At 37.9% G+C, this 23,680-nt stretch overlaps 1 protein-coding gene across 1 annotated transcript; it reads left to right on the forward strand.

Moving 5' to 3' along the window:
• Window positions 1-107: 107 nt before the first annotated feature.
• Window positions 108-23,602, forward strand: LOC124401549 (solute carrier organic anion transporter family member 1C1-like). Its single transcript, XM_046873940.1, has 15 exons — window positions 108-890; window positions 1,676-1,751; window positions 5,863-6,004; window positions 6,190-6,322; window positions 8,749-8,861; window positions 9,763-9,909; window positions 10,270-10,368; window positions 10,865-11,125; window positions 11,372-11,536; window positions 12,339-12,534; window positions 13,219-13,384; window positions 21,489-21,673; window positions 21,751-21,815; window positions 21,910-22,027; window positions 22,269-23,602. Exons 2-15 carry the CDS (start codon window positions 1,701-1,703, stop codon window positions 22,480-22,482), a joined length of 2,055 nt encoding a protein of 684 aa, XP_046729896.1. The 5' UTR covers window positions 108-890; window positions 1,676-1,700; the 3' UTR covers window positions 22,483-23,602.
• Window positions 23,603-23,680: the final 78 nt, after the last annotated feature.

The raw sequence follows: 23,680 nt of genomic DNA on the forward strand, positions 1-23,680 counted from the left end.
TGGGATATATAGGTTATTTTATAAATAAATATATATATATATATATATATATATATATATATATATATATATATATATATATATATATATATATATAAATGGTGTTTTTTCTTCATTCAGTGCCAAAAGTCAGTGAATAATTAGTAAAAGTTTAATTAAAGAATCTCAGGTTTAAATAGAAATCTAAAATATCTAAATTAAATATCGCTGCTTCAATTCTTTTATGCTGTATCAAAGTTGAATATTTCCTTCTTGTTCATAAAGCATTCTATAAGAATTGTTGTCAAAGATACCATGTAATGCCTCTTAATTTATATGTAATTGGTAAATAAAAAATATTCAACGTGGTGTTTAGTGTATTTATATAAAATATCCAAAACCCCATTTTTTCTTTCTTTAGAAAAATGACCACCCTGAAATTTTACAATAGGTAATACTTATAGTATGTTACACAATGTCTGTTTCACATGGGGAGATAAGACTGGCTGGGATTGGCAATGGGCCATATATAACTAGAACTTTGGACTGGCTAAAACAAATCTGCTGTTACAAAAGCATATTGCGATAGCAGCAATTAACTTCCAGAGATGGTGGTGTAACATTGTGTCTCCCAAAAGCACTGGGTAATCTGTTCACTGGAAGAGACTCAGCCTTTTACCCAAAGAACACAATCAGAAACTATGACCCATTAATGGTTTGTTTGTTTTGTGTGTGTGAGTGTAAGAGAGAGAGAGAGAGAGATTGAGAGAGAGAGATCCCACTGTGCTTTATTGTGGGGTCAATGGGGTATATGTTTGGTGCAAAGTCCCATTTAAAAAGTCGCAACCATCCTATCTTTATACACGTCTCCCTCATTCTGTCCATTCTAAAGAACCTGATATAGAGTGCAGGTAATAGTCTTTTTTTTTTGCATTTTTTACTCTTCTGCCTAATTACAACATAATAGATTTTGTTGTGGTTTAAACAATTAGGGTTAAATAGGTTTATATAGCATATTAAATACTAAGGTAATAGCATATTGTTTAAAGTATAACATTCTATGTGTATTCACTGTTGTTGTTTTATGTGATTTGATTTATAATTATATGGAATTTATACATGGCATTTTTCCTGTTTAACAACAAGCCATTTACAAACAGTCAAACTAAATTTTGTAAAGACATTTTTTATGTAATCCTCTGATGACAATTTTTTGGTTCCATGATTCTTTTAAATGCTACTTAAATAAAAATAATTACATTTCCACAAATACTCGAACATATTTTTGAGTCTCTTTACATTTTACATCTATTATGGACACCACTCTGATACATTAGCGAGATTTACACAGTAAAGCATAGCAATTTTAGTGAACATGTAAAACCAGGTGTTGTTGGAATTGGTCAAACTGATAGAATGTAAAGTGCTTTCCTCTTGGTTCTAAACATAATGCTCATTGTCTTTATTATCAAATATTGAAGGTGTTTACAACGGAAAAAGGGTCATAGAAAATCCTCCTCAAATTCTTTGATTTCTATAAACACCCTTCCTCCTACAGGAAATGGGTGGTGTTCTCTGAAAAATCTCTTAAAAGTGTATCGTCAGGGGTCCTTCCTTTTCAGCTTTTTTTATGTTCATAGATTCAAAGTGTGCAATAATGCTAGCTAGTAGTCTCGGTTTTCTTTATTATCCTCAGTTTTATTGCTCACTTACAAGCTACCATGAGTGTGGAAAAGAAAGATCCACCCCAACCATGCTGCTCCAAACTAAAGGTCAGTAATTCTCTCCTTTGAAAACAACCCTCATATTATGAGTTTACATTTATGCTATATACATAATTATGTTGAATTATGTCTATTTTTATTTAAATAATAATCAGACAAGCATGTAAAACAATAAATTGTCATCCTGTTAATTTTTGTACCTTTCTCTTATATGCTTATTATGCAAGCTTATAATGTGTATTATGCTGCAAAGCATGCAAAATCCATGCAAGTATTGCTGTGCAGTGTTGAGTAAGCAGTATATGCTCTATAACTCTAAAGAGGCCTTCACATGCATTCATATATAATTAGATGCATCTATATTTTATAGACTTTCTCAAAGATTTGCGAAGGAAATACAGTAAAGGAAAACTTGTTTGAGTTTGTTTTTATTATTTGATATAGTAAAAGTGCACCAAAAATAGTGTGTGAACAGAAACATTTTCATTTATAGATTTACACTGTAGGACGTTTGACACTATATAAAACATTTATATATATATGCAGTATATATATATATATATATATATATATATATATATATATATATATATATATATATATATATATACAGTACAGACCAAAAGTTTATATATATTATATATACAGTACAGACCAAAAGTTTGGACACACCTGCTCATTCAAAGAGTTTTCTTTATTTTCATGACTATGAAAATTGTAGAGTCACACTGAAGGCATCAAAACTATGAATTAACACATGTGGAATTATATACATAACAAAAAGTGAACTGAAAATATGTCATATTGTAGGTTCTTCAAAGTAGGCATCAAGAGAATGCCAAGAGTGTGCAAAGCAGTAATCTAAGCAAAGGTGGCTACTTTGAAGAACCTACAATATGACAGATTTCAGTTGTTTCACACTTTTTGTTATGTATATAATTCCACATGTGTTAATCATAGTTTTGATGCCTTCAGTGTGAATCTACAATTTTCATAGTCATGAAAATAAAGAAAACTCTTGAATGAGAAGGTGTATATATATATATATATATATATATATATATATATATATATATATATATATATATATATATATATATATATATATATATATATATATATAAATGTTTTATATAGTTTTATACATTTATATATATATACAGTATGCATATATATATATATATATATATATATATATATATATATATATATATATATATATATATATATATATATATATATATAAATGTTTTATATAGTGTCAAACGTCCTACAGTGTAAATCTATAAATTAAAATGTTTCTGTTCACAGACTATTTTTGGTGCACTTTTACTATATCAAATAATAAAAACAAACTCAAACAAGTTTTCCTTTACTGTATTTCCTTCACAAATCTTTGCTTTATTCACGCTTTATATATATATATATATATATATATATATATATATATATATATATATATATATATATATATATATGCAACAAACAGCAGCCATTAAAATGTTTTTTTTTAATTGTTGTTTTTTTTTTTTTTCATATTATTTAGCATCACTTAAATGGAAAAGGCTAGAGAGCCAGTGCAATTGTCTTAAACAGCTCTGTCACTACTGATATGCAGCTAAAAATCCCATGATACTACTATTATTGCACTAATTGTTTCCGTTTCTACAGCCCATGCAAAACCTATTTACAAAAAATAAACACAGAGATGCACCTTAAATTTGCACATGAGCATTTTGACAAATCAAAACTTGCGGAATCAAAGACAAAACACAACAAAAACTAGCAGTTCATCATTTATGGTTGCAAGGAAGGATCTTCTACTGCTAAATTCCTATTAGATTAATTTTGTACTGTTAGAAAATGTATCAGAAACTATTATAATACACCTTTTATACAATTTCTGTAGATACGATAATTAATAATAAAAATTATCTATCTATCTATCTATCTATCTATCTATCTATCTATCTATCTATCTATCTATCTATCTATCTATCTATCTATCTATCTATCTATCTATCTATCTATCTATTATATAAGGACAAGAACAGCATACAAATAGTAGTAGTGGTAGTAATAATAATAATAATAATAATAATAATAATAATAATAATAATAATAATAATAATAATAATCATAATAATAGAAAAATAATAAAAGAAATCTCACCCACCAGGCTGATAGTATCCCTTAAACTTCAAGTCACTCTGGATTTGTGCGTGGATGTGAGCATGTGTGCGTGTGTGTTTTTTCTAATCTTTAGGTTTGCCTATATTATTTACATTTATATTTATGCCATTTGGCAGACACTCTTATCAAGAGTGAGTAACAAAAGTGCTTTGACATCACTATAAATAAATATTTTCTGACACAGACTAAGAATACCATCAGCCTGGTGGGTGGGATTTCTTATGTTAATTCTATTATTATTATTATTATTATTATTATTATTATTATTATTATTATTATTATTATTATTATTATTACCACTACTACTATTCTTATGCTGTTCTTGTTCTTAAACTATAATCATAATAATGGAGGGATAGCAGTGGATTTTTTTAACAAGAACAGTATTTTGGAAGGTGAGAAGATGCCTGAGGAATGAAGAAGGAGTGTGCTGGTACCAATCTTTAAGAACAAGGGAGATGTGCAGACCTGCATTTTCTACAGGGGAATAAAGTTGATCAGTCACACTATGAAGTTTTGGGAAAGAGCAGTGGAAGCCAGTCTAAGAGAAGAGGTGACCATCTGTGAGCAGCAGTATGGTTTTATGCAGAGGAAGATCACCACAGATGCAATATTTGCTTTGAGAATGTTGATGGAGAAGTATAGAGAAGGTCAAAAGGAGTTGCATTGTGTGTTTGTGGACTTAGAGAAAGCGTACGACAGGGTGCCGAGAAAGGAGTTGTGGTATTGTATGAGGAAGTCAGGTGTGTCAGAGAAGTATGTGAGGGTGGTGCAGGACATGTATGAGGACAGCAGTGAAGTGTGCAGTAGGAACGACAGACTGGTTCAAGGTGGAGGTTGGACTGCATCAAGGATTGCCTCTGAGCCCTTTTCTGTTTGCAGTGGTGATGGACAGGTTGACGGATGAGGTCAGACCGGAATCTTGGTGGACTATGATGTTTGCGGTTGATATTGTTATATGTGGTGAAAGTAGTGAGCAGGTTAAGAAGAGCCTGGAGAGGTGGAGGTACGTGCTGGAGAGAAGGGGAATGAAAGTCAGTAGGAGTAAAACAGACTACATGTGTGTGAATGAAAGGGAGGGCAGTGGAGTGGTGCAGTTACAGGGAGATGAGGTGGAGAAGGTGGAGAAGTTCAGGTATCTGGGGTCAACAGTGCAAAGTAATGGAGCGTGTGTTAGAGAAGTGAAGAATGGAGTGCAGGCTGGATAGACTGGGTGGAGAAGAGTGATAGCAGGAGTGATTTGTGATTGAAGGGTATCTGCGAGAGTGAAAGGGAAAGTTCATAGGACTGTGGTGAGACCTGCGATGCTGTATGATTTAGACACAGTGGCATTGGAGGTAGCAGAGCTGAAGATGTTGAGGTTTCCGTTGGGAGTGATAAGGATAGACAGGATTAGAAATGAGTTTATTAGAGGGACAGCGCATATAGGACGTTTTGGAGACAAAGTGAGGGAGGCGTGATTGAGATGGTTTGGACATGTTCAGAGGAGGGACATGGGGTATATCGGTAGGAGAACGCTGAGGATGGAGCCGCCAGGATGGAGGAAAAGAGGGAGACCAAGGAGGTGGTTTATGGATGTGGTGAGGGAAGACATGCAGGTAGTTGGGTTGAAAGAGGCAGATGTAGAGGACAGGGGGTATGGAGACGGATGATCCGCTGTGGCGACCCCTAATGGGAGAAGCCGGAAGAAGAAGACGAAGAAGAAGAAGATAACGGAGGGCACCAGCACCTGCTTGAAGGTGCACCGGTGCTGGTGCCCTCCGTTATCATAATCTTAATTTGCGTTATAAAATGTATTTTAAAAAAAGGGGTTATTTAAATTTTCACTTTTAACTTTCTAAATAACCACGGTGCTTCATTTGTCTGATTTTTATTGCCCGGTTTATTTATTGTCTAAATTGTATTTTATTATGGCAGTAAAATGTTCTTTTTTCATAAGTTCATCATAATATTTGTGTGTCTATAGATGTTTCTGGTCTCCTTGTCCTTTGTCTACTTTGCCAAAGCATTTCAGGGCAGTTACATGAAAAGCTCAGTCACTCAGATTGAGAGACGTTTTGACATTCCGAGCTCCCAAATTGGATTCATTGATGTCAGCTTTGAAATTGGTAGGAAGCAACATGTATATTTCACCTGTAGCTCCTCATCTGACAATGTAATTAATTATAACCTTTTGTTGGCTGTCTAGGATATTTACAAATACTTTACCTGCTCATGCTGCATGAAGTAGTACTGTAGAAATTCTTTATTTAAACTTCTATATCGTTTTTATTTTTTTTCCTTATGTGTTTAGGCAACCTGTTAGTTATTGCATTTGTAAGTTATTTTGGAGCAAAACTTCACAGACCCAGACTGATTGGAATGGGATGTCTGATCATGGCTATTGGCTCCTTCATCACTGCCATGCCTCACTTTTTCCAGGGACTGTGAGTTACAATATAATTACATTTATACAAATAGGTACAGAGAATAATCCTAGTGCTGAGAAGTAATAAATAGTCTAAGAGCAATAACTATGAACTACAGAGTTCATTAAGCAAGCAAAAAGCCTACTAAAAATTGTTTTGGTTGCAAATTATTGACTGTCATTTACATTCATGAAAAGAGATGCAAAGATGCATTCATGATAAGAGACATCATAGCAGACAAATAATAGGGCTTGATAATATTTAGAAAACAGACAAATGGCCTTGCAATTGACAGAAATTCATAAATTAGACAAGAGTTAGCTGAAAAAATTACATGGTCTTTGGTCAAAACTGATCTAAACAGGCAGACAAAGTGCAGATTATTTAAAGAGAACAGTGTCTTTTAGAACAGATGAGTAGTAATCAGTGGGGTTGAGATGCTTGATTGGAGGTCATGTGATTAGATGGGTGGTTTAGGTCAGTAGGTTTGTAGATTGTGACCTTAACAGTTACAGATATGACAACATGCAGCTTTGAAAGCTACATTAAAAATGCATTTACATAGTAAAATTCGATCCAGGCATTGAGCTGAACTTCCTTTAGTTTCCTTCTAATAATATTGTGGCACATACAGTATATAAAATATAACCCACTTCATTAAAATATTACCATAAAACATACCCGATATATGTAAGGTCAAGACGCAATGAAATAAATTTTCCATTCATCACCACAACAAAGACAAATTTTCCTTCCTTTGTTGGGAAAAGAAATAAAAACTTTACATATTGACAAAGTTGATTGAACTCTGCTGTAACTAGTGAATAAAAAAATGGCCCAGTGCTTACAACAGACTGGCTGATAGTCAGCTAATAAAGATTCAGGATTTCCTTATTTATTGCAGGGTTTTCCTATGAGTAGGAGATGTACACAATGTCATGACATTTGGGGCCTCTACATAGTTAACACTTCTTTGCTGCATGATGCAAATGCTATGCTTGGAAAGACACAGGAAACTGAGGATTATTAGATATTCCTAGGACTGGATAACATGCATATATCATATGGGCAACATTAAACACTGATGGGTGAATACTATGAAACTATATTCTCATTGTGAGATAAAAAAAAATTAATGTTTGGGACAGCTTTACTCCAATGTGATGGACACTATAACCAATAGTATGTTCAAATGTATGTTTAAAAAGCACATAGAGCTAAGCACTTAGGATTCATAATTCAGTTAAACCTGCTAAATAAAGCTTTAGTGGGAGCTCATAAGGGGAATTCTACCTTAGATGTCCTATTTCAATGCAAACGATCAATTTTTGTATTTCGTTGTACCTGGATTACAGTGTATAGTCACTTATCTTATCTTAGGTAAGCTCAGCAGCCCTGTGCCGGAATCTCATTTCCCCTGCTCTCATTGTTATTCTTTCAGTCAATTATGTTAATTCTCATGATTATGCTCATGCTCATGGTAATTGGGGTTGAATTCCGACAGGAATTGGGAAGTTTAAAGAACGGAATTCTTTTCTACTAAATAAAAAGCCTAAAAAGGCATAGACTCTTTAACTTTTTAGGCAGCTGGATGAAATCCTGTTCAGTTCCCAGAAGAACATTTCCAGCATGTACAAGTTCCCTCACTGCATTAACAATTCCCTACATTTGTTGAGAGTAAACTTCCAAAAGATTTCCATGTGCAAACACAGTGTCTTTGAGTTCATGTAACCATTACTCTGTGAAACAACATGGAGGACAAAGTATATACAGTCTATCTATGTATGGAGAGGACTTTTCATGTTAAAACCACAGTGAAATGTGTACAGAGGACAAACACAGCAAGATAAACAGTCCAAAGTCGTTACTACTGAAAACAGCTAAACCATGCTATGAAAATAACAACACAATCATAAAAATGTATGTACTATTCAACATCGCATTTATATAGACAATGGCGAAAATAATATCCAAAAATTATTTTAATGGCAACATGCTCATTAATTTAGTGTCCGATATATAGAGTACAGTAATCCCCCATTTATAAACAAAATGATGATAAACAAAAAAGCGTGATAAACGGACGCCACCCCAAAAATGCTATTTTATGTATACAATACTGTACTGTATTAACATTTTACTTCATTTTATATTTAATAATAAATTTTTTATTAATAAATAGCAATATTTTAACAGGAAACTCCATTAAAACAATTCCTTATAAGTTTTTTTGGGCTAATGTGCCATCTGCGAGAGACCGGGAAAATCAGCTAAACAAATGAGTTATGTGGCAAATGCAATTCTGCGATAAACCGGGGTGCCAGATTGGAACCGCGGTAAAGCGGGGATTACTGTATGCTGGGTATATTATTGCATGGATTTAATTATTTACATGCATTTGCATTATTAAAGAAATGCCTCAGATATAACTTGTCTTTAAACAGGTACAAGTATGAGACGACAATCAGTCATATCTTCAATGATACGGAATCAATTACCCCATGTCTAGCAAATGAGAGCCATTTACAAGATGACATATCTGCTGTGAGTCAAACAGGTGAGTAACATTCACTTTATTCAATCAGAAGATGTCAGATAACATAATGGTTAAGAGAATATAAAAAAAGGTTTAAGTACCTACACCCAAGCTCTGAAGAATACTGTTAGAACAAATTATTTTGCTTCATTCCACTGGGTCTGTTGGCTTGTCTTTTCTGCCAGTTTAATGTACACAGGTAAAAATAGAGTGCCATTAATTACACACAGGTGTACACTAATTTAGTAAATCACCTGCTCCTTTCTACATTATCACAACTGTTCTAAACCACCATTTCCCACCATCACAGTAGCAAACCAACACAACACAACAGCTGAAAATATATAATAGAATATATCCCATAAAAGAAAGGTTTCTGACACTGGGTCATATAATGTGTACTACCTAAAACCCTGGTCATACCAAATGTTCATTTTTCTTTTATTTAACTTTGTGTTTTTTGTTTATTTTCCCTTTTCCCTTATCTTTGTAGTACAGACAGGCAGGGTAACAGCTTGTTAAAAATATAATTTTATTTTTAATGAGATACCTAGCTAAATTAGGCAACTAATCTAACTGTGCTGAAGGTTTAATGCTTGGATAAGGTGTGATTCTGGTAGGTCAGAGAATTTCATTCATTCATACTACTCATGACTTTACTCACATTGTTGTTCTGTAATTGCCTTTTGCTAGTTTTTAGACATTTGTTTCATATAGAATTGGCAATGATACTTATGATAAAGATGTCAGTGTCAACACTGTCCAGGTTTTAAAAATAATTTGTGTTCATGAAAGACTCGACATCAGCATACCTGACCTAAAAAAAGACAGCATTGCAAGTTAAGAATCCGGCTGCTGTTATATGATATCTGTCCCCATTAAACAGTACTTAGTTATCTAAATATGACCTTTGTGCTTGCAGAGTGTGAAAAAGCATCAGGATCCTCTTTATGGGTATATGTTTTTTTGGGTAACTTGCTACGAGGGATCGGGGAGACTCCAGTGATGCCTCTTGGACTGTCTTACATGGATGACTTTGCTAGACAAGAAAACACAGCTTTCTACATTGGTATGAAGATGGAGAAAGCTCTCCAAGACTTACCAAGTACACTGTTTTGGCAAAGCACCAAGACAAATCGAAAATATATTATCTGTGCAGTTATACTCGTATATAATCACAGGCTTAGGCATTAGTTTAACATAACTATAATTTTGAATGCCAGGGGTAATTACACTGTTATCATATTGTATAGAAATTAGCTTACTATTATTACAAAATAACTCTTATATACATAAATAACAGAAATCACTTTATCTGTCCGAAATGTCTCTCTCTCTCTCTCATTCAGTGATCTAATTCTCTGGCATGTGTACTATGATAAAGATTTTTTTATAATGACTGATGGCATGTCTCCCTCTTTAAACACAGCATGTATACAGAGCTTTGGTATCATGGGCCCTATGGTTGGCTTTATGCTGGGCTCATTTTGTGCCAAACTCTATGTGGATGTTGGAGCTGTGGACTTAGGTAACTATCATCAATATCTCTATGTAAGTGAGTTAGTGACTGGAGCAGAAACTTATTTTCTCAATAATAGCTGTTTTGCTAAAAAGGGTAAAAGAATAACAGTGAATTGGAATTCTTTCTAATGAGGGAACAATGTGAGCAAGACATCTTAAATTCAGAAGAACATCTTATAAGCAGTAATTGTGAATATTGTGAATATGGAACAGATCATATATGCATTATTGATCAAAAGCTTGTTTACATCATTCGCAGATTGAATCTGTCTCTGAGTATATTTTATTAGGTCTGATCTTAGTCAAATAGTAATTTCACCTCTTCCTTTTCTTCTGTTAATTACACCTAGGTCTTTATTCTACAAACACATTAAACCTGTGAAAGATTTAGTATGAATGGTACTAATAATAAAAAAAAAATGGTTTGGCTTTAAAAAAAAATTCCAGTGTCCGTAAATTGTTATGCAAATTAAAGCATTTGTTTTTTCTTTCTGTGTGTACAGACAGCATCGCGATTAACTACAAAGACTCTCGCTGGGTGGGAGCCTGGTGGCTTGGCTTTCTGGTCACTGGTGCTGTAATGTTACTGGCTGGAATCCCATTCTGGTTCCTACCGAGGTCATTGCCTAAGCAAGGAGAGGATGATGAGAGGATGAAAAGCCAAGTTGGCAGTCATGAGCAAGAATCATTTATTCCTATAGAGAAGAAAAAACCACCACCATCTGAGAAAGTTGAAGCAGTCAATGTGGTTGCCATGGCCAAAGGTACTAAGAACCATCTCAGTTAATTTGTATAGTAGTTCAAATTTGGTCAACCTGAATCCACCTGAAATTGTAATTTCGGGGAGACTCGGGATGAGTTAATAGATAATAAACATTAATGACCTGAAAATAGTGTCTATTATTAATGATTATTGAAAGTTTAATTCAACCTGACAGGTTGCTGAAGCTAATCTGTTGTGTGAGGACATCAGATCATGATTGTTGTCTGTGTTTTGGGTAATACTGTAGATTTCCTGCCATCATTAAGGAGGCTTTTCAGGAATTCAGTTTATGTGCTTATCATCTGCACCGGTTTGGTCCAGGTTAACAGCTTTATTGGAATGATCACATTTAAGCCCAAATATTTGGAGCAGATTTTTGGCCAATCTCCATCCAGGGGTATCTTTCTGATAGGTAAGTATTTTCTTTATTTTTAGGAATGTTAAAAGGTTTAACCTGGTTTATCTAAGAAACTTTTAATTGTACCGCCAGTCGAATGTGCCCAGATATCCTGACAGTACCCCCAAAATTATACACAAATTTTTGTTTGATTTACATATTAATAAACTTAACTGCTTTGTAATGCATTTAGTTGCAATGGCTCTCTACCATGTTTCAAGTTTTGTTCAGCTAGGAATACCCCCACACGACCATAGACACAGTTATTCACATGAAGGGGCAATTTAGCATAGCCTGTCCATGTTTATGAGATATTTGTAGAACCCAGAAAATCTGGAAAAAAAGCACACATACCGAAATAGACACAATGCCACTTATAACATGGAATAGGGTTACTTATTCAATCGTTTAAAAAAATCCTTTAGGACCCATTGTTGCATTATACTGCAATGATTACAAATCACTGGATAATCAAATCACTTGATAATCACATCACTGGAGTGACTAGGGTAAAGCTGATAAAAAAAAAAAGGGCCATGTTTAAAATTGTATTTAAAAAGCCCATACACATATCATCAAACTGATCTTACACTCCACATGACAATTAACAAATACATAACTGACGTAATTCCTTGACAGAAAAGGTAATGATGCTCAATTACCATTTGAATTTTTCACTATTGACACATTTGCCCATGTTATATATATATGCACATATTCTGGCACACACACAAGAAAACATCCACTTAAAAGAAGCGCTGATTAGTAAGCAGTAGGTGACTACATATTTTTTTCATGTTTTTGCTATATATTCTAGGCATTCTGAATGTACCTGCAGTGGCCTTGGGAATCATCTCAGGAGGCATTGTGATGAAAAAATTCCAACTGAGCGTGATTGGCGCAGCCAAGATGTCTTTTTCCGCTACTTTTCTTGCTTTTGTTCTCATGTTGAGCCAGTATTTCCTGCACTGTGGAAACAGAGAAGTGGCAGGTCTCACTGTGACCTATCAGGGGTAAATACAAGCCCAGCGTTTCCTTACATTCTTTATCTTGTCAAAGGTGGGAATGTTTTGTCTCAATACAAACCCTTTTTATAAAGCATTTATGAAAATACCTTAGGAACAACACTAATCTAATCTGATGCAATAAAAATGTACACATTATTTTTTGTATATAATTATTATATAAAATTACATATTACATATTATATATTAATACATATACAAATTATATAATTTATATGAAGACTGACATTTACTTTATTTATGATTTATTTATTATTCATTTCTTTGACAGTATTTTTATTTGGTTTATTCAGGATGTACACTTACACAAAAACCAAAAAGTACACAAATCAAATTAATTTGCTCAGTTGAAAGTATTAATGCTCCATAGATTCTGTTAATAGGTCATTTTATTGACTATGGCTTTGGCGTCTTTGGGCTGCTTAACCAAATTAGAATGCTAAAAAACATGTTTTGCTAATATATTGTTCTGGTGTATAAAGCTCTTATATGCACATGAACACCTTGCTGTAAAAAAATCCTTGAAAGTACCATAATATTTTTACATCTACATTATGATAATTATACAGGATAACGTGTATCTAGTAAATAATAGTGATAGCGACTGTCACATTTCTTCCCTTTTCGATCTACGACTGCTTCTTGATTAATTATTTTGTTTTTCCTTGACAGTCTTCCAGAAATTTCCTCTGGGCATCAGAGTTTGTTGTCCCAGTGTAACTCAGAGTGCTCCTGCTCTTTAAAACACTGGGACCCAGTATGTGCTGACAATGGGATGACATATTCCACACCTTGCCTTGCAGGCTGCCAGAGCTCCACTGGATTTGGCAAGGAGATGGTGAGCTCTGCTTTCAACAGTTAACTTTCACTGAAAATGTACACAAATTATTTGAGTGTCATAGCATCAAGACTTTTCAACTGCATTCATGCCATTTTTTCAGCTGTTTAAGCTCCTGAAAAAAAGAGAATCAATAGAAATGCTTTGCAGCAATTCTGGCATTATTGTTTTTTCCCATAAGCATTCTGACACCCAGAGGCCTTCTTAGCCTCATACGCCTTCTCAGTTGAGCCAAACAGATTTGTCTTCTGCCCTGTGATTTTATTTGCATCTGCATTGGCCATGTTGATATTTTTCCTCTATTTTCCTCTGACAAAATTATAGACTGAACTGCTTGATAGTTGTAGTCATTTATAGTCTGTCCCACTATAATGAAAAATTGATTATATTAAATACTAATTATATCAAATACATCCTAAATTGTAAAAAAAAAAAAAACTAAAACTGCTGTACTGTGCAGTAAAATCACAACTCTCTAATGAAAACATCCAGGTTCTTTGAAAACACAACCTCCTAAAACCTTTTTCTTCTTTCGGCTTCTCCCATTAGGGGTCACCACAGTGGATCATCCATCTCCATACCCCTTGTCCCCTACATCTTCCTCTTTAAAACCAACTACCTGCATATCTTCTCTCATCACATCCATAAACCTCCTCCTTAGTCCTAAAGACATTCCCCCTTCACTCTTGCAGATACCTTTATCAAAATCGGAATCAGAATCAGAAATAGCTTTATTACCAAGTATGTTTATACACACAAGGAATTTAACTTGGCGTCAGGATCTTCCAGTGCAGGAGAAGTACAGACATAGTGTAACAGAATAGTAAACCATGCAGTTAAATAATGCAATATATACAAGAGTGAAAATCTTGTTAAATAAATGTACAGATATTATTTAAAAGTGTACAGTTTACAAATTGACCATTTGGATTCTATGTACAAATTTGTCAGTTATGATGGACAATGTCTAGTTATGAATATTTTAATTGTTCATGCTGAGTATAGCCTGCAGGACAAAAATGTTTTTGTGCCTGGCTGTATTGGTGGACAGTGCTCTGTAGCGCCGACCAGAAGGCAACAGTTCAAAGAGAAAGTGGGCTGGGTGTGTGGTCCAAAGTGATTTTCTTAGCCCTTATCTCCACTCTGGATGAGTAAAGATCTTGAAGATTGGGCAGTGGGGCACCAATATTCCTCTCAGCAGTTCTGACCGTCTGCTGTAGCCTCTTGATGTCTGATTTGGTAGCTAAACCAAACCAGACTGTTATAGATCTACACAGGACAGACTCTATGATGGCCAAGTAGAATTGTTTTAGCAGCTCTCTGTTATTCCTTCTGTTATTGTCCCATTTCAGGTCCTGAGAGATGGTGGTACCCAGAAACTGAGTACACTGTACACTGTCCACTGTTGTTACAGTGCTGTTCATGATGGTGAGCGGGGGGGAGTGCTGGGCGATTTCTACTGAAGTCCACGATCATCTTCACTGTTTTGAGCGTGTTGAGCTCCAGGTTGTGGTGGTTGCACCAGACAGCCAATTCTTTAACCTCCTGTCTGTAATCAGACTTGTCTCCATCCTGGAGGAGGCAGATGATTGTAGTGTCATCCGCAAACTTCAGGAGCTTGACAGAGGGGTTTTTAGAGGTGCAGTCATTGTGTACAGTGGGAAGAGCAGTAGGAAGAGAATGCAATCCTAGGGCGCACCAGTGCTGATAGTGGAAGACCTGGATGTGAGTTTGCCCAGCCTCACTGTCTGCTGCCTGTCTGTCAGGAAGCTGGTGATCCACAGACAGATTGGGGTGGGCACATAAATCTGGGTCAGCTTGGCTGAGAGAAGATCAGGAATGATAGTATTAAAGGCCAAACTGAAGTCTACAAACAAGATCTTTGTGTAGGTCCCATGTCTGTCAAGATGTTGCAGTATATAATGCAGTCCCATTACAGACCTGTTTGCTCTGTAGGCAAACTGAAGGGTCTCCAGCAGAGGTCCAGTGATGTCCTTTAGGTAGGACAGGGCTAGTCTCTCAAATGACTTCATTATCACAGACGTAAGAGCAACAGGTCTGTAATCATTAAAAACAGTGATTTGGGGTTTTTTGGGGACCAGAATTATAGTGGAGTGTTTGAAGCAGCAGGGAACTACACACAGTTTCAGTGATCTGTTAAAGATCTGAGTAAACATGGGAGCCAGTTTTTCAGCACAGACTTTTGGGCAGGCAGGTGAAACGCCTTTTGGGTCAGAAGCTTTTCTAATTGTCTGTCTTCTGAGGACTAGTTTTACATCCTCTACACATACCTTAAGCACAGGGTGAATGGTGAGGGAGGCATGAAGGGGTGTTGGGGAGGGGGTTGTAGGTGAATGTGTGAAGTGCAGATTAGAGGGGGTGGTGTGTGGTCAACTGTGCTTTTCAAAACACATTTAGATCTTCAGCCAGTTGTTGAATCTTCACAAACTGAAGGGGTGATGTCTTGTACTTGGTGATGTTCCTCAGACCAGTCCATAATGATGCTGGGTCATTGGCTGAAATCTGTTTTTCCAGCTTTTCAGAGTAGGTATTTTTTAGCCAATCTCCTTTGTTTGTTCCTGGCCAAAATATATTCCCACTTCTGTAAGCATTCTCTTTGGTATGATTAAGCTGTTTGAGTTTTCTAGTAAACCACGGTTTATCATTATTGAAAGATAAGAATGACCTGGTGGGGATGCACATATCCTGACAGAAACTGATGTATGAAGTTACAGTCTCTGTGAGCTCATCCAGATCAGTGGCTGCAGCTTCAAAAACACTACAGTCACTGCAATCGAAGCAGGCTTGTAAATCCTACTGTACTTCATTAGTCCCTCTTTAAATAGTCCTTAGTACAGGTTTAGCTGATTTTAGTTTCTGCCTGTAGGTTGGAATAAGATGAACTAGACAGTGATCAGAGAGCCCCAAAGCTTCTCGTGGGACAGAGTGATATGCATCCTTTATTTGGGTGTAACAGTGATCCAAAAAATTACTGTCTCTGATGGGGCATGTAACACGTTGTTTGTATTTTGGCAGTTCACAGAAAAGATTCGCTTTGTTAAAATCACCAAGAATGATTAAAAGAGAGTCTGGGTACCTTTGCTCCGTTTCAGTTATATGTTCCGCCAGCTGTTGCAGCACTGGGCTCATGCAAGCATCTGAAGCATTGTACACATTTACGAGAATAAAAGAGGAAAACTCCTGCAGCGAATAAAAAGGTTTACAGATTATGAACAGTGCCTTTAGATTAGGACCACAAATCTTTTTCAGCATTGTTACATCTGAACACCAACTTTCGTTGATACAGAAACACAATCCACCACCTCTCGTTTTCCCAGTTAACTCTGCAATGCGATCCGACCTGAACAGCTGGAAGCCTGGCAGATGCAGCGCGTTGTCTGGAATGGCTTTACTCAGCCAAGTTTAAGTGAAGCACAGGAGAAGCAGTTCATCCATTTTGTTAGGAAGCGAACAGACATTTGCGAGATGAATGCTTAGGAGCGTAGTTCGAGAGGCGTGCTCGCAGAGTTTAACCAGCGCGCCAGCGCGCTTCCCTCTTCTGCTCAGGTTGCCATTCGCGGCACCATAATGCTCTGCTAACAAATTACTCCTGCCACACTTCTCTACCAACTCCACCCTGCCTGCACTCTTTTCTTTACTTCTTAAACACACTCTCCATTACTTTGCATTGTTGACCCCAGGTACCTAAACAATTCCACCTTCACCATCTCTTCTCCCTGCAAATGCACCATTCCACTGCCCTCCCTTTCATTCACACACATGTACTCTGTCTTTCTCCTACTAACTTTTATTCCCCTTCTCTCTAGTGGGTACCTTCTCCTCACCAAACTCTTTTAAACCTGCTCCCTACTCTCACTACAAATCACAATATCATCCGCAAACATCATAGTCTATAGAGACTCCTATCTGATCTCGTCTGTCAAACTGCCCATCACGACTGCCAACAGCAAAGGGCTCAAAACCCGATTCTTGATGCAGTCCAACCTCCACCTTAAACCAGTCTGTCCTTCTTACTGCACACTTCACTGCTGTCACACTGTCCTCATACATGCCCTGCACCACCCTCACATACTTCTGACACATCTGACTTGCTCATACAATTTGACAACTCCTCTCTCTGCAACCTGTTGTATGCTTTCTCTAAATCCACAAACACACAATGCAACTCCTTCTGACCTTCTCTATACTTCTCTATCAACATTCTAAAAGCAAATAGTGCTTCCATAATGCTCTTGCTCAGCATGAAACCACAGATGGTTACCTCTTCCATCAGCCTGGCTTCCACTACTCTTTCCCATAAATCCATGGTGTGACTGATCAACGTTATTCCACCGTGTACTACATCTGCCTTATTCTTAAAAACCAGTACCAGCACACTCCTTTTCCATTCCTCAGGCATACTCTCACCTTTTAGAATCTAGTTAAACAATCTGGTCAAAAACTCCACTGCCATCTTTCCTAAACATCTCCACGATTCATCTGGTCCTACCAACTTTCCACTCTTCATCTTCTTAATTGCTGCTCTTAGTTCCTCCTTAACCTCCTGAACCTTACACTACAGCCTTCCTCCTTCCGTTTCCACAATCTTATTCTTCTGTCAGCCCTCACTCTCCTCCTCTTCTTCATCATCTCCAAATCCATCCTATAGACCACCTTCCGTTGCTGTCTAGCTACACTGTCCCCTGCCAACACCTACCAATCTCCTTTAGGTTGCATCTCCTACAAAGAACATAGTCCACCTGTGTGCACCTTCCTCCACTTTTATACGTCACCCTATGCTCCTCCTTCTTCTTAAAAGTCATATTCACTGTTGCCATTTCCATCTATTTAGCAAACTCTACCACCATATGCCACTCCACATTCCACTCCTTAAGGCCATACCTACCCATCACCTCCTCATCACCTCTGTTCTCTTCACCAACATGCCAATTAAAGTCTGCCCCAATCACCAATCTTACTTTTCTAGGTACACTTTCCACCACTTCATCTAACTCACTCCAGAATTTTTACTTTTCTTCCATCTCACAGCCCACTTGTGTAGCATAGGCGCATAGCACTGATTGTCAGCTATTTAGGTCAAGGATCCAAGGTGGATAGCGCGACAGTGCCGGATCTAAGGTGGAGGATCCAAGGTGGATGGTGCAACAAACAGTGCCGGGAGCAGAAAGAGCCCACCAAAAATGGGGCCGAGAACCAAAGCGCGTTGAGCGTGAGCAGAGTCAAGCTGAGAACTGAAGCACGTTGAGTGCGAACAAAACCAAACCGAGAACCGGAGCGTATTGAGGGCGAGCAGAACAGAGCCGAGATTGGGAAAACAGGTGCAGTCGGGAGGCCGGAGGTGAGAATAGTCAGGCGGAAACAGGTAGTTAACTGAGGATTCATATTTTTATTACTAGGTAGCAGGACCGAACAGGTCGAACCCTGGAGACGTAAAAAAGTAGGGTGAATCCGGAGGGCTCTGGTGAGCCTAAATGAGAGGGCCAAGGGTTTGATGACTTTGGAAATGGGGAATGGGCCGATGAATCGTAGGGCGAGCTTCTAACAGGTGGCCTTAAGGGGAAGGTCCCGAGTGGAGAGCCATACTTGCTGTCGGACACAGTAATGAATGGTGAGGTGCCGCTTACGGTTGGCCCCCTGGCAATGTCTTATGGCGTTTTTGAGCAGGGCAGCTCCAGTTCCAGTTCTCCAGCCGCAACGGCAGCGTCACAAGGAAAGGGTGACAGAGGGGAATGGCTCGGGGATCCTGGTTGGAGAAAGTTGGCAGCAGGTAACCGCGGACCACCTGGAAGGGCAAAAGCCCTGTGAAAGAAGTGGGAAGGGTGTTATGGGCGTACTCAATCCATATTAGTTTATCCGACCAGGAAGTGGGTTCCCGATTGCAAAGGAGGAGGAGAACAGTTTCCAGATCCTGGTTTAGCCTCTCGGTTTGTCCATTCGTCTGGGGGTGGAATCCAGATAAAAGGCTGGTCGAGATGCCCAAAAGGTGGCAGAACTCTATCGGAAACTGATCCAAGAATTGGGGTTCGTGGTCTGAGACGATATCTCTGGGAAATCCATGGAGGTGAAATATGTGCTGCCATTGGAAGGGGGCAACCCAGTAACAAAGACCATGACAAGGTGTGACTACTAACATTTCGGTATAGGAAGGGGCCGAAGCAGACCTTGGGAGCAGCTGCGAGGGTTCTTGTTTCAGGTGCAGTCGGGGCAGGCTGCGACAAAGTCCTGGGTGTCCCTTACCATGGAGGGCCACCAGAAGCGTGTCTTGACCAGAGACAAGGTGCGAGGCTAAACGGGGTGACAGAAGAACAGGGAGTTATCACACCATTGTCACAACGTCGGAGTGGAGAACCTTTGCGACTAACAGTAGACCAGTGGGGCAACCCTCGGGGACAGGGTAGTTACATACTGAAGAGAAAAAGGCACAAGGATGCAGGCAGTTATCCTCGGGGCAGACCTGAGACAGCACTGCCCCTACCCCTACGTCGAAGGCGTTGACATCGACTACGGATTAGCAGAGCTTCGGGTAGGGGTTCCATGGGGACTTGAAGCTGCTTGGCAAGCTCGAGGTTGATTAACTCTGGGGCACCTCTATGATAAGGGACACCCAGGACTTTGTCGCAAGGCGAAATATGCGCTGGAGGGCCAGACTGTTCTGTCAGCTATTCAGGTCTACAATCCAAGGCGGATCCCACAACGGTACCAGGAGCAGGGAGATCCAAACCAGAAATGCGAGCATGCAGAGCGTGAGGAGAGCCGATTCAGAGAGCGGAGTCGGGAGCCAAAGCGCATGGAGTGTGAGGATGCCGAGCGGGATGTCAGATTGCGTTGATAGCGAGACGCCGGAGGTGAGAATAGGTGGAAAGAGGTCGGTCACTGAGGGTTATTATTCAGGGAAAAACACTGGAGTGTAATCAGGGCAAGCCTGGAAAGCCAATCTAGCACCGATTGGAGTTTTCTGGCATTGTCGAGAAAAATATTCTAATCAACCTTATCTAGTGTGTGCTTTAATCAAACCGATATTAATCCAACAAATTGACCTAATAATTAGCATAGCACTTATAAGACAATGTATAAGGAAGATTTAAGCATGTTTTTTGGGGAAAAAAAATCTTGTGAGCCTGAGCAGCTGCAGAAGGCATGAGGGAGTAATTAGGATCAGAGTCAGGTGAAGGTAAGGGAGAAGCATAATAATTAGAAAAAAACAAAGGCACCATGTGTCTCCAGGGTATAAATATGAGTGTGTGCAAAATGCATGGGCGCTTGATCATTTCAAAGTTATGAAGTGACCAGCTTCTTTGGGCTCATTAGAATGTGACTGGAATAAAAACCTTTTTGCTCTTACTCCAAAACTGAAGATCCTTTATTGGCTTTTGGAGTCTATTTCATTGGTGCTACATTGGGAACCAACTGAAACAAAAAAATCCACCCACGATGTGTCTGCTCAGAGGGGGTCTGACTTAGCATTCTTATATGTGTTTGCAAGATAGATAGATTCAACTTCCAGCTTCATGTTCATCATCTTATCAAAAACTCTCTTCTCCTCCACTACACTCTTACTGTACTCTTCCTTCAGGATCACCCCTACACTATTTCTCTCATATCTACCTTTCTCTGCTTCATCATATCAGCTATCTCTCTCCCTTTACCAGTCATACTACCAACAATTAAAGTGCCCACCCCAACTTCCACTCTCCTCCACTTCTCCTTTCCCTACTGTAGACGTCTTCCTCTCCTTCTCCTCCTTTGGCTAACAGTAGCCCAATTTCCACCGGTACCCTGTTGGCTAACAAGACCTGTGGTGGTCGTTGGTAACCCGGGCCTCGAACGATCCGATATGAATTTCTGATTCGTTATCCGCATATCTGATTTGGCACACATTTTACGCTGAATGCCCTTCCTAACGCAACCCTCCCCATTTGTCCAGGTTCGGGACCGGCACTAAGAGTGCACTGGCTTGTGCAACCCTAATGGCTCGGTTAACCTGCTAGAAACCTGCTGTCCCAAATTTATAGTTTTATCTTCAGTATTCTGATTCAGTCTAAATAGAGCTTATTAAGCTGAAACTGCCCTTTTTTTCTTGAAGGTTTTTCACAACTGCTCATGTGTTGTCGAGGCACCAAAAGCTAGTATGAACATGTCTGCAGTGTTGGGTCAGTGTCCAAACAAAGACAACTGTGACTACATGTTTAAGATTTATATGGCAATGACTGTATTGGGGGCCTTTATCTCAGCCAGTGGAGCCAGTCCTGCATACATTATTCTGCTCAGGTAGGCAATTACACAAACATGCTTGTCTCCAAGTTTCAAGATGTGGATAAAAAAGAAAGCTTTCCTGTACTTTTTAGGTCTATCCAGCCAGACCTAAAGTCTTTGGCTCTTGGAATGCAGACATTAATAGTCAGGACTCTGGGTAGGAGGATTAGCCTTTTGTTTTTTCTTATCATTTAAATAATGGTGATGACAATGCTTGATAAGTTTTTAATGTAATCATTGATTGTTTTTAGGTGGAATCCCTTCTCCTATATATTTTGGAGCTTTGATTGATAGGACTTGTCTCAAGTGGGGAACAAAGCAATGTGGAGGACAAGGCGCGTGTCGAATTTATAATGCTGATGCTTTTAGGTGAATACATGCACAATACACAGGTGCTATTGCCTCAGAACTAGCCTGAGGAATGAGATATCTGAATATGAAAAAGTGTGTACAGTAATTCTTGTTCAATGGTTAAGGCTATTTTTTTTTAACTGCTGTATAAAAAGTGTATATTTTCATTATAAAGTAAATCAGAATTCAGGATTCAGAAATGAATGGCATGGTATAACTCAAGTAATGCATGCATTTTATATTTTTTTTAACTCTCCAGAGTGACGTTCTTGGGCCTCATGTATGGCCTGTCCTCTCTGGCTATTCTACTGTGGGTGCTACTATACAACAGAATTTCACACCAACAGCGGCAGCTGGCATTGCAAAACCAGACCAAAGCCACAGAGCCAGACGCCAACAACACAGCTACTGATAATGCCCCTTCTGCATTAGTAAAGTGCATGAAAGAGCTGGATCGAGAGACCAGTATCTAAATTTTATGTGACAAAAACAGACAGATTCTATAAGCTCAGCTCATGCTAATTCAATTATGGAAACCTTGTACAGTGTACAGATTGCGATGTGAACTGTTCTGTGCTAGGAATCCTCTTACAATATTGTATGTGGCGCTTAGCCCATTTGTTACAGCAGACTTGAATGCACCATTACTTAAATTTTTTTACACACTTTTTTCTTTACATTTACAGAAATTAGAATGTCACATTACCTCATCAGTGGATCAATCAGTATTCGTATGTGAAATATTCAGTGACAGCTTGTCATTTCTTTTCCCATTGTATTTGAATTGTTTTATCGATTAACCCAGTTGGGTTCATGTGAAATAGTTTTAGACACTGCTTTTGACATTGGTTGTTATGTTCCTTTGTATGATTTACAAAAAACTGCTATTAAACCACCAAAGAATGATTTAGAGTCACTAATGTTACCAAATATTTAGCCACCCTGTAGTTTAATAATGTTCCTTGACAATGATCTAGCTAGCCTTTGTTGTTTGAATTTAATGCTACATTAGTGCTATATAAGTACAGTTGTCAAGTGGCAATTTTAGTGGTTGACCTGCAATTTAATAGTTTACCTACATATGTAAATATTGCTGTGATGGACTTTCACCATGTACTCAGTTTAACGTTTAACATTGGGATAGTTCAGTTTGCACCTGACAGTGTATACTGCTGCACTGCACTGGATTTCTAAACCACCTTAAAGCAACTGAAAAACCAAAACACAAGCTGCAATCTAAAGCAATGCTATCTATGCTAAATTAATAATTTCAAAACAATGAATAAAAAACCCAATGTCAGAGACCTGAAAATGATGACCGTGTGTTTGGACATTAACAGACTTTTCATGTTTTTCCTGGACACTGTTAATCAATGATTATATAAAGATGATATATAAAGTGTTCTGACATCGGGGAAAACCTGTAGAAAAAACATAGAAAGTGAAAAGAATTTGCATGATCTGGCAGTTTTGGTTGGTGTGAAGTTGGTGCAAGTTGCTGCAGGTGCAATTATGCCTTTATGATACCTTATACTATGCTTTCATGCTATTTGCATAGGTGTAATTATTTACCATGTAATAAAAATAATAATGGAAAACTTTAAACAAGTATTTTGGGTATTTACTGGGTCAAATTGTGTGCATTTTATTTTCTTCAAATTAATTATACTT

This window comes from Silurus meridionalis, chromosome 18, assembly GCF_014805685.1.
Source record: "Silurus meridionalis isolate SWU-2019-XX chromosome 18, ASM1480568v1, whole genome shotgun sequence".
In the NCBI taxonomy this organism is placed as follows: Eukaryota; Metazoa; Chordata; class Actinopteri; order Siluriformes; family Siluridae; genus Silurus; species Silurus meridionalis.